This window comes from Charadrius vociferus, unplaced genomic scaffold (genome assembly GCF_000708025.1).
Source record: "Charadrius vociferus isolate BGI_N301 unplaced genomic scaffold, ASM70802v2 scaffold147, whole genome shotgun sequence".
Taxonomy (NCBI): domain Eukaryota; kingdom Metazoa; phylum Chordata; class Aves; order Charadriiformes; family Charadriidae; genus Charadrius; species Charadrius vociferus.
The window spans coordinates 7,185,994-7,202,081 of record NW_009649570.1 but is presented as its reverse complement, the minus strand read 5'-3'; the positions used below and the strand labels follow the sequence as shown (position 1 = coordinate 7,202,081).

The 16,088-nt window shown below is 35.5% G+C and overlaps 1 protein-coding gene across 1 annotated transcript in view; it reads left to right on the top strand.

Annotated features, from left to right (window-relative positions):
- Positions 1-16,088, top strand: part of ADAM23 (ADAM metallopeptidase domain 23) — a 116,167-nt gene that overhangs the window by 73,118 nt on the left and 26,961 nt on the right. The window contains exons 13-19 of the mRNA XM_009890250.1: positions 862-927; positions 4,744-4,815; positions 7,520-7,686; positions 9,088-9,172; positions 9,973-10,063; positions 11,685-11,733; positions 12,892-12,991. Of these exons, the coding sequence (XP_009888552.1) occupies positions 862-927; positions 4,744-4,815; positions 7,520-7,686; positions 9,088-9,172; positions 9,973-10,063; positions 11,685-11,733; positions 12,892-12,991 (630 nt within the window). The remainder of the gene's footprint in view (positions 1-861; positions 928-4,743; positions 4,816-7,519; positions 7,687-9,087; positions 9,173-9,972; positions 10,064-11,684; positions 11,734-12,891; positions 12,992-16,088) is intronic.

The window sequence follows — 16,088 nt, the reverse complement described above, 5'->3', positions numbered from 1 at the left end:
AAACCCATTAATTTCCATATTATTTAATGTTGAGAGAACATAGACTTTAGAAAGCAAATATCATTGGTAGCTTAATATTGTCACATAATACAATGATAAAACAAGAATATTATTCTTTAAAAAATAGTGCACTTGGAGAAAAGTGGATAAACTTTCTAAAGTGACAGCAATACTGTATATCAACTGAATGGAAATTTAGTAGTTAAAATGAGTTTAGAATTTTAAGTGTTGAGTCTGCTTGAGGAAAAAGAATAATTTTGAATGAAGTCTTACTACTTTATAGATGTCTGACTTTATTTTCATTTGGCTGGTTAAGTAACATGATTAAATTAAAAATCCAAATGAGGACACCCAGAACTGAGTTATTGAGAGAACAGAAGTGGACAGTCCTCATGATCTGCACGTGCATATGTGTCAGTTAGGGGACTCAACTAGTTAAAGAAAATTAATCTGTATTTCTTCACTGAGTTGCGCAATCCACAGCGTATTTTTTGAGGACACATCGTTATTAGTAACTTTCTTCCTCATTAAATCTGTGATGAATAGTACATTAGACTGTACAGTTTTTATTGTTTGAGATTTTTCTGCTTTGTGAAAATAAGAGAATAGGGAAGCAGTGGTGGCATCTGTGCTGCACAAAAAAGAATAGACTCTGTGAGTCAGATTCTCAGCCAGTGTCTATCATAATTCATTAAGTTACTGGAGCTATGATTATTTACCCTAGTTGAACCTCTGACACAGTTTTTACAGGTTTACACACCCTACGTAATATTTATGGGTAATCCTATTAAATCAGCTGCAGTTAATTTTGAAAATCCCTACATCTTCATGATTTCTCAAAGAATTTCTTTAATCCATCAGGTATCTCGTGGTATCTTTGAAGAAATGAAGTATCTGGAGCTCATGATAGTCAATGACCATAAAATGGTAAGTATATCAGTTCAGTGGTAATCTTCCTTTTGAATATAATTTGTAGGTTGATATAAAGCACTGTGCTGCATCAGCTACTCCTCAGTCAAATATTTTATCAGCAGCTGTTAAATATTTGTACTGTAAGACACAGTATAGGCCATAAGACGTAATAATGATCAATGTTACCTACAATTTTCTACAGCAATTATATATTCAAAATACATCTGAAAGACTTTGGTATCATATGGATAATTCAATATGCCCATAACCAACAAAGTAAAGCAGCAAAGCTTTTATGTCCAGAACAAACACACTAAACATTCTAAAATTGCATCCTATCCTTAAAGTAATAAAGAAAGAGGTCAGAACTTGCTACTTTCAGTTTAGTTTTACTAACTTAAATTTTAATGCAGCAAAGCATATAGAAAAAACTATCTGATGCTTCTTCCTGGCTATTCCACACTTTTAAACAGGATTTATAGTGAAATGCAAGATAAGTTGCTTGTTTGATTCAGAAAGTGTTTGTCATTTGATTTTAGGAATGAAAAAAATAAAAAAAAAAAAAAAGAAAAAGCCCCACCCCTCTTTCTTTTCCTTTTCGTCTTGAGGGATGACTGGAAAAAAAATCAGACCAAGTGACATTTGTTATTTAGATGTTACTGCTTTCACTAATTATGTCAAATAAGGCTATCAAAGTCTCCCTGTGTTACCCTTGTGAAAAATCAAGACAGAGGGGCCTAGGGAGTAATAAGTTTTGTAAACCTAAACAACTATTTTATTGACCCTTTTTGAAAAGCGCTACAAATTTAAGTTCAATATCTACATTTTAACTAGAGCATATCTGCTATGGAAAAATACTTAGTGTAGGTTTAAAAGTTTTCTAGTAACAAAGAATATACTGCAACCAACAGTGAGTTACTCTTAAAAACAACTTGATTATGCCTTGTTTTGGGCCCTTGTTTTGCTCAGTTTTCTCAGCTATTGATTGACTAAGAGGCAAATAAGGATCATCAACTCTTAGTGTGACTTTGCCTCTCTGTGAGCAAGACCTTTTTTGTTAAATCAAATTCTGTTGATAAAACAATTTCTGCTTATATTGTGTGCAAGTAAAACGAACTTTTAAGTTTCTGTAGGAGCTCCTCTCACTCTACTGCATGTTTTCCCAATACTTTATGTTGCTGTGGGCTCTTTTGTCAACACTGAAGGATGATTTTAAAGAGCCAGAAATAGCAGATATCAGGACAGGATGCACTATTTTGTACTTGTTCCAGTGCTGAATAGACAGATAACACAACCTTCCCTCATCTGTTTAATAAATCATAGAAATAGTCTGGGTAAAAATAACCTATATTTAATCTATGTCAATTCAGCAATGTGGGGGGAATTCAAATGAGTGGAAAGAGTAGGACATGAATTTCTTTAACTATTTTTACTTGTAAAGCTGCCTGGTAGGAAACTATTCTGTGTTCACGTGTTAGTTGTTTAGGGCTAGGGCACAGTAACTGAAGTTATGGACCTTTTGTTGTCTTGTTTGAGGTCTGTGGTTGGTATTCCTTATGAAGAGATAGTATTTCTATGGCTGTTTCCTCTGGCCTCTTGTATTATAGACATGCTTAAAGGACAGCTGTCTCTTCACTACAGTTGTTACAGACACTAACTGTTGTCTCTTCTCAGGCTTTATTTGTTAGAACTTCAGACCACAAGCATTCAAGATTTTTTGCTTCAGAGTTGTCAGTGACTCAGAATCAGATAATAATTCTTTTCAATTAATAAAATGGATATACTTAAGAAGTGTTCACAATTACAAGTTAAAGCCTTCCAATCCAGGAGCTCCATGTACTTTTAAGGTTTTCTGCTTACCAGTAGAGGGCAGATTTCTCCTGCAGGAAGGTTCTGTGGTGGAAGAAGTATCTTAAACCTCTTTGGCCATTGTGTTAAGTGGTTAATACTATGTGTTTTCACAAAATTTTCCTTTCCTATAACATTAAAGACACAGCTAAACATATTTAATTAGGTTGTTTCTCTTTTTACTGACTTAGCGTAATTTCTGGTTTAGGAGCTGTGTTTAAACACATTATGTTGTATGGCATTTAAATACTTTCATGAAAACCAGAACATTTTCCAAAGGATATTATTTTTCCTTCCCACTTCTGTGAAAGTTTGGGATTGGCTCAAAACAAAAAACCAAAGCCACCCTTTCCCCCTCCCCTGTTATTTTGTTCTAGTATCATGGTTCCCTAGGGACCTGTGATATGGATACTCTGCTCAGTGTACATCCTCAGTGCCTACTAGGACTGTACCTGGAAGTGCTTTGTTTTGAGAATAGTTATATGGGAGGGGGTCTCTGCAAACCTATGTTGTAGGATCTTTGGGTATTAAAACCTGCTGTGGATGCGCTGAAGCATTGTGGAACTTAACAGTGAATAACTGCATGTGTGAAAAATTTATCTTCCTGCAGTCAAACGAATGAGTGTCATCATTAAGTTTGAAAAACTTTTTGTTATCTCTATGGCATTTCATCCATATAAAACAAGATTGCTTTTGTAAAAATAATTGGAATTTAAAGGGATGGAAAATTTGTTATCTAACAATATAGTGTGTATGTCTTCTGACTTTCAATTTGAGAAACAGATAAGCATATGTGTCTTCCAGTTTTACTCTCACCTTTGCACCAAGCATAATCTGGAAAACAGGATTTGTCTGTTTTGTAATTCTGATTTGGGAAGATAGTTAATCATCTAACTTACTTGATGAGAGTAGCTACTCAGTTGCTCAGAGAAGAGTCAGACCTTCTTGTTTCAAGGCCTCTTTTGGGGTACTGTGTTTTGAGTGGGAATAGCTGACACTTTTATGGAACTTGTTAATGTTTGCTCCTGAGGTGATGAGATTTGTTGCTTTTAACCAGTAATTGAAATCAGTAAGAGGTTTTTACCCTCTTTGTTCTATACAATTTTCTGTTCCTTTTCTGTGAAATTTTGAAGACTTATTTTTCCTGCCTGCAAATCATATTGTGTAATGCAGTTTTGGTTTATAGTTTTACGGTTTTTTGAAAGTTACGGATTCATGTTCAGATATCATAGCAGCATCTTTGGAAAATTTGACTTGGAATGCAGGGGACTTGTGGGACAGGATGAGGAAAGACATGAAACAATTGTAATGATATGCACAGAAATTAGGAAGCAGAACTTGTGATAGAGCTCATCTAAGTCTATAGAAATGGAAAAAAATTGAAGTTAAGACTTAAGATACTCAGCTTAACTCTTTCCACATTCAAGCACGTATTTATTTTTACCATGCACTCCCTCTTCCTTTTTGCCTTTTGGTAAAACTAATGCTACTTGTCATAAAAGTCTGGTGCTCTAGTAGAGAAACTATGCCTTTGCAAAGAGCTGTACACAGGCCAAAGTGGTAAATGCTTCATCTTCATGTCTCATAATTACAGTCATGTTATGTGGCTAGTACAGTCTGATATTTAACTCATCAGGTTAAGCACAGTTTTAATTGGTACAGCTTCCTCTCAATTTTGAGCTCATGTTTATGTTCATGTTTACCTGTAATTTTGTCTCGAACATTTGAACTCTGATTCTAAATATGATACTTCTTGTGGCTAAATGGTCCTTTTATAGATGTGAAAGGCTGTCTAGCATACATGGCTTCCTTTATCTTCCAGGAATTCTTGAATATGAGATATAGGCTGTGATCTGAAAAGCTTCTTGAGTTTTTCACTTACTCTTTCTTAAAATACTGATTTTCTTTTCTTACTGTAAAGATAAAGAATTAGTAATAAATATTTAACTTTTCACTGTGTTCTACTTTTTCTTCTCTTTTTAGTTCAAAAAGCACCGATCTTCAAATGCATATACAAACAATTTTGCCAAGTCTGTGGTAAACCTTGTAGATGCTGTAAGTATCAACATTTCTTCTGAAAACTGCATCACTGACTTGTTTACAGTTTAGTGCTGTATTTAAAAAGTTAACATTAGCAGATACCAGGATAAAAAAAATGAGCAGCTATACAAATTACATTTTAAAACACATTTCCAGTTCCTCTGCAGAAGAATAGCCTGGGGTGAATGTGTAAGAAACCACCAGATTATCCTTGGCATTTTTCTCAAAGCGTGCAACTGCCGCAGTTTGCCATTGGCATGGGGGATTTCAAACTTGAAGGAGCTTTCAGTATCTGTCACTGTTTAAGAATGAGATTTAAGCCAGTTTAGATTTGTGAAACAAATCTAACCACAGGTGGTTGAAGCTGCGAGTATAGTTCACAAAGGATGCATATATCTATTGGGAGAAGAAGAGTGTGAATAAAAATTCTCCTTTATAAATCTGTACTTATAGCTTAAAACCCAACAAAATCTCATTGTAGTACATTCTAAATGGGTGACACTGACGCAGATACCATACTTTTATCTGTGACTAAATTTAGAACAATTTCACATACAGCATATAAACTAAAAGTAAGATTTGTAGTAAAATTTGGGGTTTTTTTCTCTCTTTTTGGTATACTTGCAGTGACTACACACATTTCAGAACTGTATTTGTAGTGAAAACTAGATAGATTTTGTAGTAGTGATCAATACAACAGCTAGCAAAATTCTGACTCAAAATCCCCTTTCCATGTGATGTCAATGATACCAATAGAACTGTGTGATATTATTCAGTGCAAAACATTGTCAACAGTTTGTTTAGTTCAGAGGAAGCAATAAAATATTTGTTCTTAATATCTTACATATGAAGTGTTTTGTGTACTGTACATACATTGAAAATATAGACTATATTTATAATACATTAAATACTGGAAATGTTTTGGAATAATTTTGTGTAATGGTTTGAAAATGACAGTATTCTGATGAAAAGTTACTCAAGCAGATAAAAATATTAATAATTGAAATAATATTTCTGCAATTTATATCGCGCATTCCCAAAGAAAAGGTGGCATCTTATTTTTTTTCCTCATCTGATCATTGTTTCTTTGTGTTTCTTCTGCATTTTAACGAAAGTTATTTAATCTGTTTTCCCTTTCTCTGACTATTCCTTCTTTTTTTCCATTCTTACTTGCTTTCTGTGTGTATACAGAAACATTCAACTTCCTCTAGTGTAGAATTCAGTCTCGTCATACAGATCTTGCAAAATGACATCCTAATGCCTTTTCTTTAAACAAAGCATGAAAAGGAGCAGGAATTCTTGCCTTGTTATTCCCTTGTGTTCACAGGGAGTGGACTGTGTTTCTTACTGATACATTATTGGAAAATGGATATTGGCTTTCAGAGGCTTCCAGGTTCTCTTCCCATTTGCTTCAGGAAATAGTTTTCCTCTCAGCAAACACAAGTAAAATCTTTATTGATCCACCAATATATAATTTCTGGGATTTAATTTTATTGATTTTTCTCATGTCATTATCCATTTTCTGTGTACGTCCTCAGCCTGTCTCCCTCAGATTGAAGATTATTAATATTCTTTTTTCTTGGACAAAGTTGAGCTTAGCTGGTTGCTCTCTCTTGCTGCTATATTTTTTGCCATTTTTTCTAAGCTGAATATTATGCATTAGCATTTTTAAGGACAATGCAGCCTTGATACAAAAGACTAGTGTGCTAGTCAGTGCTAGTTTATTCAGTATAAATATCTGTCATAACTGCAGGAGGATATTTGCAATTCATGTTGTGTATTGTAGGTATAATTTGGAAAAAAGGTAATAGAAGCATATATTTAAGATGATGCATCATGAAAGTGACCAAATAATTTGCCCTTTGTGTGTTTTATGCATTAGGCAGCAAATAGATTAATTATCCAGTGCTTTTAGATCATAATTAAGTACAATCAGTAAGTGTTCTGTGTAAGACTTTTGATGGGCAGACTGTCTATTGTGGATAAGGAGTGCATCTTTTGTAGATCTGCAAGTTCTGAATAACCTTAGTTAATAAAATTTGGCATTTTATGACCTGAAACTAAAGAGAGCAGCAGTTTTATTTCAGGATCAAGTATCATGCCCAAAGTTAATATGGATATTCTAAAGCTGTTTTGTATTTATTAGGGCCTGATCGTCGTTTCCTTGTCTATTGCTATAGTGACATTAAAATTCAAAAGAAAAAATTAATATTCTTCATTTTCACACTACTTGAGTAGCATAAAGTGATCATACTATAAAAGAAAATCAAGCATTATGTGAATTAAATTTTGGATATGTTGGAGAACTGAGAAATTATTTAATCTTGACTTAAGAATGGGCTTTGGCTATTCTTTGTCTTCGAGATCTTTCTTTTCTTTTTCTTTGAGATCACCCAGTGTGCCTTTACGTTTCTTCTTTGCTGATTTTTGTACAGGTTTTCTGCAAAACTCAGTGGTGAACTTATTTGGCGTGAGAATTTTAAAGAAAAGGGAGTAGCTCAAAACAAGAGCAACATGGGGGTTTTTTTGTCCTCTAAAACATAAATTTTAAGTTGATCAGAATATTAACTTTTAGGAAATCCAAGGCATTACCAGCTAACTGTTTCACATGTTTCCCTCCTGCTTTATCCCTCTTGTCCTTCCGCTTTACTCTTACTGGCTAACTGTGCATGTTTGACCCAGTGTTCTACTCCTGTGCCTGTCCTGTCTCTGCCCTCAGATATACAAGGAGCAGCTGAACACCAGGGTGGTTCTTGTTGCTGTGGAAACTTGGACAGACAAAGATCGTATTAATATTCACCCTGACCCTCTGCAGATGCTTCATGATTTCTCCAAATATCGACAGCACTACATCAAACAGCATGCTGATGCTGTGCACCTGCTCTCGTATGTACCATTATACAATGGTTTAGACTATTACAGTTTTATATACTCTTCTGTCTACTGCTTTTGTCTACCTGTCTCTTGCTTACTTTTTTTGCTTTGTAGTCACTGCATCAATCAACGTCTGCCTTCCTTAGGAAGCTTAATCTATTTTTTAACACATACTGTATAGCATGGTCATGTTGATATATATCTATAATGAAATTTTAATGTCTTTGCAACCTGAAGACAGTGTCACATATTTGAAGTCTCTTCTGATGAGCCCTTAAGGACACCTAATTTTGCTAATCAGGTGTGTAATGTACTGCTTTCTAGTAAAGAGCAGGAGAGGGCAGAGCTGGACAGGATTATGTGTTGCTGCAAGAGCATTCCAGTTACTATATTTATTCACATGTGTAACTGCAGTGATGATGTGTTAATGGAAGGTCTACTCCTTTAGAGCTGTAATGAATTGTTTTCTGAGACACAATGCATTTTGAAGGTAAATTCCACTTGCATTGTTAGGCACATCAACCTTGAGCAACACTTCCTGGCGTTGTAAGCAAAGAGGAGGAAGAGTGTGTTCCCCTGTGCAGCATAAAGATCCTAAGCCTTCTCCCAGCAGCACGACATACTATGAGGATGGAGTGATAAATGTCTTCCATGTGATTCTCCTATCATTCATCTCCTGCAGAGGGGATGAAGAATTTACTCCAGCCTCTGTCATAGCTGTGGTGCCTTAATACAGGCATTGCAACACAACACTGCTTGTGTTTTTCATAAGATAAGCAAAGTGCTGATGATGTGCACTCTTTATTATTTTTATGCGTGTATTGTGTCACTTGCTGAAGAGTTTATAAAAAAATAAAAAAATATTTAATTAAAATCATGTGGTATCAGAACCACCCCTCAGTGATTAACCATAAATGAAAGGAGACAGGGTTATAAAGACCAGTATTAAATTACTTTACCCTTAGGTAAACTTCTCAGTCCTTTGGAGTTGAAACTAGAGCTTGAATTGGTTTGGATTAAGAGCATAAGGAAAAAAATTCTTAGCACTGATACATTTCAGTACAGAATTCCTTCTTGACCGATTATAAATTGGAATATATTATCTCTTTAAAGGAAATGTTGTCATTGTATTTTCTTAGGAACCTGGTACTCTAGCTTCCTCTGCTTGGTTTGTTTGTGGGTTGGGATTGATTCTGACTCTACAAGATAAAAATAGTATTTTTGTCAAAGGTGTCTAATCGACTCTTACGGTGTCGGTGTTCTTTTTGTAAACTTGCAGTTGCTTTTGATGTTAGATGAGGATTAATGTTCATGCAATGTATCAAATGTACGTGTGAAAGTGTGATCTTTCAATAAATTCTTGGTGCCCAATATCAATGTGTTATATTTTCTTTATTTTTATTTGTTTCTAAGGAATGTGACATTTCATTACAAAAGGAGCAGCTTAAGTTACTTTGGAGGGGTTTGCTCTGTGACCAGAGGAGTAGGAGTGAACGAGGTAATTTTTTTTTCATGACTAAAGTGAAATAAAATAGAAACTGTGCATTATAACCTTAGAATTTAGTATCTTAGTAGATGTTTCAGTATTCAGGGCTTTAAAGATAACTTACATATTAAAAAGTTAGGATTCTCACATCCAACCTTCTTATATCATCATTAAACTACTGTTCACTGTGCTTTTCTTTTTAAAAAGTGTTCTTCCTGTCTGCATTACTCTCATAATAAGATCTAAAATTGGCTTTTAGTATATTTGACAGAAATTTAGACCCAAAAATCTTGCACAGGAGCATTTGAAACACAGCACTGAACATCGTTTTGTGTCTGCTTACTATAAGAGGCTTGATCTTCTGCAGTGCGGATGCAATTCTTGCATGTAATTCTTACTGACTTTTTTTAACATTAAAACTAGAGAAATTTGGTCCCTATGCACTGATTTTTCTTTTTTATCATTGTTTTTTTTTCCTCAGTGCAGCGTGAAATCAATAATGAAAATCTCCTGTTTTAACATGGGTCAATCATACTGTACAAAACTATATATGTAATATATCAAACACACTCCTTTCTGTAGGTTAACCAGCAGACAGGGATTCTGTCAGGTTGAGAGGAAAATTTTTTTCTGTTACGTACTTCATTGTGTTTATTTTCCTTATGTACACACAGAATTGTGATTGGCTGTACAGAATTACTGAAGTAGTAGGTATGTGGTAAGCTGGAATGAGCTGGTTTAGTGTTCATTATAATAACCTACATTTTCTTTTTTTTTTTTTCTTTATTAATTGTGTTCCTGTTGAAATGCAGTATGGTCTCCCTTTGGCCATGGCACAGGAACTGGCACAAAGTCTTGCTCAGAACCTTGGAATACAATGGGAGCCAGCTGCCAGGAAACCGAGTATGTACATGGACAAGGAGTCGTCTTTTATCCTCCTTAGCTAAATATATAAACTGTTTATTTGTAGTATTTGAAACAAACACCAAACTTGCTGTAACTGTAGAACAAGAATTGCTGCTTTTGGAAATATATGCACCAAAATCAGAGTTTAACCAAAATACGAGCCACCAGTGTAGCACTCGTTTCGCAATGACCTCAGTGATGTCCTGTGTCAGGAGGTTAGATTCACAACCTATATTCAAAGGTATAATTGTAAACCTACCATTAATTTAACTCAGAACTCCTTATCTATCATAATGAAATATGTAATTCCTGTAGAACTATCATTGATGACTTAAAATACAAAAATACTTGATTGATAATTGAAGAAATGGTAAGAAGCTGTAACCTAGTCCAGGATGACATTTGCTCAACTTATTATCTTGCTGCTTCACAGCCAGAAGATTAGACTGACGTGGCCTTAACACATGTAGAGTGTAGGTACAAAAGCTGCTGCAAAAGCCCTTTTCGGGGCTAAAGAAAATTTTTGGGTTTTTCCACTCACATCTTGTAAGGAATTTGGCTACTTTGTCTCTTTGATTCGTCTTTAAAAATGTGAACACTCACTTTATTTTGGAATCACTTCCGAAATCTGTGAGTTAGGAAACTGTGGAAAATTCTAGGGAATATTAATTTGTAAAGCATCGCTTCTGACTTGGGTAAACTTGGAAATTGCTAAAATATTTTCTATATCATTGTTTTTTGATTACAGGTAAAACAGAGTTCATATAATTTGGAAATAAGAATCTTTTTTAACTGTAAGATAGAGGGTTGTAAAATTATAGCCTAGTTTCCTTATTTGAATACTCTTTATAGGGAAAGATTAATGAAAAACCTGGATAGAGCAGAAATAACCATATAAATAATCTGTGAATATTTTCTATGTAGAAGCAGTATGGATTTGCTGCAGTAACTAGAATACAGAATCTTCTCAAAAATATTGATTCTTTGGTAGATAATTTTTATGGGCAGTTTATAACTTCTGTTTTACCAACCATAAGGTGTTGATCGTTTGTTTTTATTTTATGAATTTGGTCACTGGTGACTTACATGCTATAGCTGTAAGTAAACTGTAAATCCATTTTCACTCAACTACTTTTTCTAGTGAATGTTTGATTGGCTGATTCACACATTATTAATTCTATTCCAAAGGGAAAAACCGTGGCCTGTCCAGTAACACTTCTCCTTCAGGGTGTTCTATACACATTTTAGGGACAAGGAAATGTGAAATTTTAATCATCAGTATCTTGCGTACTGCACATAACCTTATGCTTCCTGTTTTGGGAGCATGTAGGGTAGAACTATACCGGCTATTTTTAGCTTTCTATACTGCCTAAAACTGTGGTGAGTCTAAGAATGTGTATATATGGTAATTTGGAAGTACCACGTTTATATTAGGTATATTAGTATCTCTTCAGTTGGGCTGGTTTCCTTTTTAGGGGTAGAATCTGTACAGCCAAGCAACCATCTAATCTTTGTATAATTAGTCAAGGTCCATTTTTATAGTGAGTACTTCATATTTATTGTAAGCTTATTTATAACTGCTTTCCTTTTCTGTTATATTTTGGTCTTGTCTGAGAAGAGTGTGACTGCACTGAATCCTGGGGTGGTTGCATCATGGAGGAAACAGGGTATGTCATAACTATCAGTAATTGAGGGCTCTGGAATGAGTTCATGGTTTACACTATGACATAAATATTTATGTATTGGGTTTTGTCCATGTGTTTTAGTATTAATAAATGAAAAATTAGAAGCAGTTGAAACAACCAAACATACAGATCAATGATTTCAATTTTCAGCAATTCATTCCCTTATTCACGTTTTAGGAAGTTACTGTGTGAGAAATGACTAATAAAGTATGTTTTCATAAGGCTGGGAAAAAGATGGGAATGAGGAAATATGAGAGAAGTCTGTAACATCATGAACAACATAGCAAATGATTACTGTTTTTTCCAGTGTAAGAACTAGGGAGACATGAAACGACACTAGCAAATAGGTGACACAAAAAACAGGATGAAATTGTTCTTCTACCAGTCTGTAATTAAGCGGTGAAACATCTTGCTATAGCATCTTGTAGATGCTAAAAGATTTTGGGCAAATTCATGGGAGAAAATGCAAAGAATTGTATTAAATAAGACAAACCAAGGCTTCCTGAGAAAGTCATTGAGCTGAAAATTGTTGGAAGCTGGAAAAATACTCTGCAAGTAGTAGTACAGGCTCTGTTCTCTACTCTTCCCTGGGCATATTATTAGGGCCAAAATCAGAGATGTGATTTGAGTAAAGTGGATTTTAGTCTGACCCTATGCAGCTGTTCTTTTGGCTACAATGAATTTTACTTTAAAAATTAACCTTATTAACAGGATCAGATGAATTGAACAGTTTTAAAATGCTGGCATGAAATCAGGGATCTGGAATGTAATCCATGTTTTGAACTGAAGCTGAAGGGAAAAGAAACCCAAGAAAACACTGGATTGTGCATGCAATCAAGAGACTGCATAGCAGATACTATGATAATCTGGTTTCACAGTATTAAGAAAATTAGAAGACTATACTTTCATATGCTGTAGATCCATACGATAGAAATATAAACATGCAAAATGTTTAAAATTTTTTTCTTTTGTTCTGATTTTATTGTTTGAGGATAAGACTGAGCTGACATACTGTTGGACACAGTGGTTGTAAGAAACTGGGATTTACAGTATTAAAAAAAATGTTGTGACCCCTCCACCCCCTTCCAGTAACTGTTGGTGTTTCAAGGCATTTACTCAGCTAATTCTTTGCCGTTTTAGGGTGTACCATTCCAGGAAATTCTCCAAATGCAGCATTGCAGAATACAAAGAATTTTTGCTTCGTGGGGGAGGTGCCTGTCTCTTCAACAGGCCAACAAAGGTAATAAATATGTTGGTAGTCAGCATCTCTGCTAAACGTTGTAATGAAAATGTACTAATTTCACTAACAGTCTTCTGTTCTCAAGTTTGTTCAAATGTCTGTGTACTTATTTTCTTGAGGTTGCTTGTAATTAGCTGACTGTTCATTCCCATAACGTTTAAAAATAATCTTAAAAGAAATGAAACTTGTTTTCCATCAATTCTTCATGCTCAAATAATGACAAATATTGCAGTTGATTTTTCACAGCTAGATACATCCCCATTCAGTATAAATGCACTACTTAAGCTGGAAGTGAGGTCATAGTGCATGCTCCACATACACTCAATTCTTGGACTTTTTGCCTGAGGTTGTTAAAAAGAATGTTAGTTACCATACTAGGAATTAGAAATCAATAGCTTACTTCATATAGACAGTAGCAGCTTGTGGTTGTTCTCAAAATTAACTTCATTTCGTTTCAGATGTACATCTAGCATACTTTGTTTCCTTGTACCATCTGTTGGGTTTTTCTTCCTAAAAAAATTACCAAGGTCATAATTTTTTCTAAGGCAATATTAGCATCACATCCTTCTAAAGCTAAGTAGTATAAAAATATTCCACATGGCTCTTTTTGCAAAGTAAGATCAATCCAAAGTATTAACACTATTTAATCGTGGTGTCAGACTTGCTGTCCTTGTAGAATTTAATACCACATGAGACTATTAGGCTGTTCTGTTTACTGCGCTGTATCCTTTGGTAGGCCGCCACCTTGCACAATTAACTAAAAAAAATTTTGCTTGTTAGAGTGTTTTTTAATCTTTTCCCAGGGTAGCAATCTTTGCTTATAGAATAAGCACTGGCTGACTGGAAGGTCCCAAAGAGTGGTGCTCAATGGATTTAAATCCAGCTGGCGGCTGGTCACAAGTGGTGTGCCTCAATGCTCAGTGTTGGGACCATTTCTGTTTAACATTTTTATTGATGATCTCGATAAGGACATAGGGTGTATCATCAGCAAGTTTGCAGATGACACCAAGTTAAGCAGGAGTGTTGATTCCCAGGAGGATAGGGAAGCTCTACAGAGAGACTTGGATTGGATCATTGGGCCAACATCAACGGTATGAGTTTCAACAAGGGCAAGTGCCAGGTCCTGCACTTGGGCCACAATAACCCCATGCAGCGCTACAGGCTTGGGGAAGTGTGGCTGGAAAGCTGCCTGGCAGAAAGAGACTTGAGGGTTCTAATTGACAAGCGGCTGAATATGAGCCAGCAGTGTGCCCAGGTGGCCAAGAAAGCCAACGGCATCCTGGCTTGTATTAGAAATAGTGTGGCCAGCAGAAGTAGGGAGGTGATTGTGCCCCTGTACTCAGCACTGGTGAGGCTACACCTCGAGTATTGTGTCCAGTTTTGGGCACCTCAATACAAGAGAGATATCGAGGTGCTGGAGTGAGGGCAGAGGAGGGCAACGAAGCTGGTGAAGGGCCTAGTAAACAAATCATATGAAGCGTGGTTGAAGGAGCTGGGACTGTTTAGTTTGAGGAGGAGGAGGCTGCAGGGAGACCTCATCACTCTCTACAACTATTTGAATGGACACTGTAGAGAGGTTGGTGCTGGTCTCTTCTCACAGGTAATTAATGACAGAACAAGAGGGAATGGCTTCAAGCTCCAACAGGATAGATTTAGACTGAACATTAGGGAAGAATTTTTCACAGAAAGAGTGGTCGGGCATTGGAATAGGCTGCCCAGGGAGGTGGTTGAGTCATCGTCCCTGGATGTGTTTAAGAGACATTTAGATGTGGTGTTGGGGGATATGGTGTAGGCGAAAACTTTGTAGAGTAGGGTAGATGGTTGGACTCGATGATCCCAAGGGTCTCTTCCAACCTAGACAATCTATTGATTCTATGATTCTAAGAATATAAGAATTCTTACAGAAAAGAGTAAGGAGGGAGAAAGAAAAACACAGCTTCATTTTTTGATGATGGTTGTCTAGCAAGGTAATGTGAACAAATTGTCAAATTGACTGTATACAGAATTAAAATCTGGTTTACTTCCACGAAAATACTCCCAGCAGAATGGTTGAATTATCTTCATATGTTATTTGTGTCAGTGTTTCACAGCTTTGAAGTTAAAGTACTTTGGGGCAGGGGCGGAAATCATACAGTGTTTTGAAACCTATTATTTGGAGGTTGGGAGGAAAGGTAGAAAATGGTGTTTAATCTTTAGGTAAATAAAATGGAGTTGTGTTAAGCAGTCACCATGATGCCATTTTTAATTATAACCTTTTAGTTATGCTCTGACATGTATGTGGATATTTGATGGCTCCTGATTAATGCCATAGAAAATTTGTGTGTGTTATTTTCTTGGATTCCTCTGGTTGACCCCTTTTTGTTTTCTTAAGAGCTACAGGTCAGATAACCAGGTCTGTTTGATGGAGAGCTGAATTTCAGTTTCAAAATCAGAGATATTGCTGTTTCCACTGAAGTATAGTAGTAACAGTGGCTTATAGAGGGGAAAAAAAAAAAAGACATTTCCGTTTTCTGAATCACGTCGACATTGCTAGTGAAGAAGAGTACATATGGGTATTGCTGCAGTATACTTTTGCTTCTGGCACCCAAAATTATAGGTGCTATTGATTACCTGTATAGTTTATGCAACAAAAGTAAAATGTTTTCTTTATTTTTGATTAAGCATTACGAGTCCTCCCCCCACCCTAAAGTACTGAAGAACTCCATCCAAGTTTATCAATAATTTGTATCGTGTGATATGTTCCATATCTTGATGATCCTCAACAGCTGTACTGCCCATGCAGAAAGAACATGTTTAGTCACATCTTTCACCCTCATTTAGCTGTAGATTTATTTGTTCTCATTTTAACTTGTTAACTTTTAAATTCTCATTTCAACCATGTTCTAATGATGAATGTGTTTCTGTTGCTAATATCCCGGTTAATTTGGAGATTCCTGATGTTCTTATAGGATTTTAATGCACAATTATATTGAAAACAGACAAGGTTTTTGCAAAATTATTTCTGTGACAAGACTGAAATCACCTCTAATCAAAATTACAATAAGTGAAACCAGTGTAGAATCTATCTGTATTGTATATAACTGGTCCCAGCAGAAAC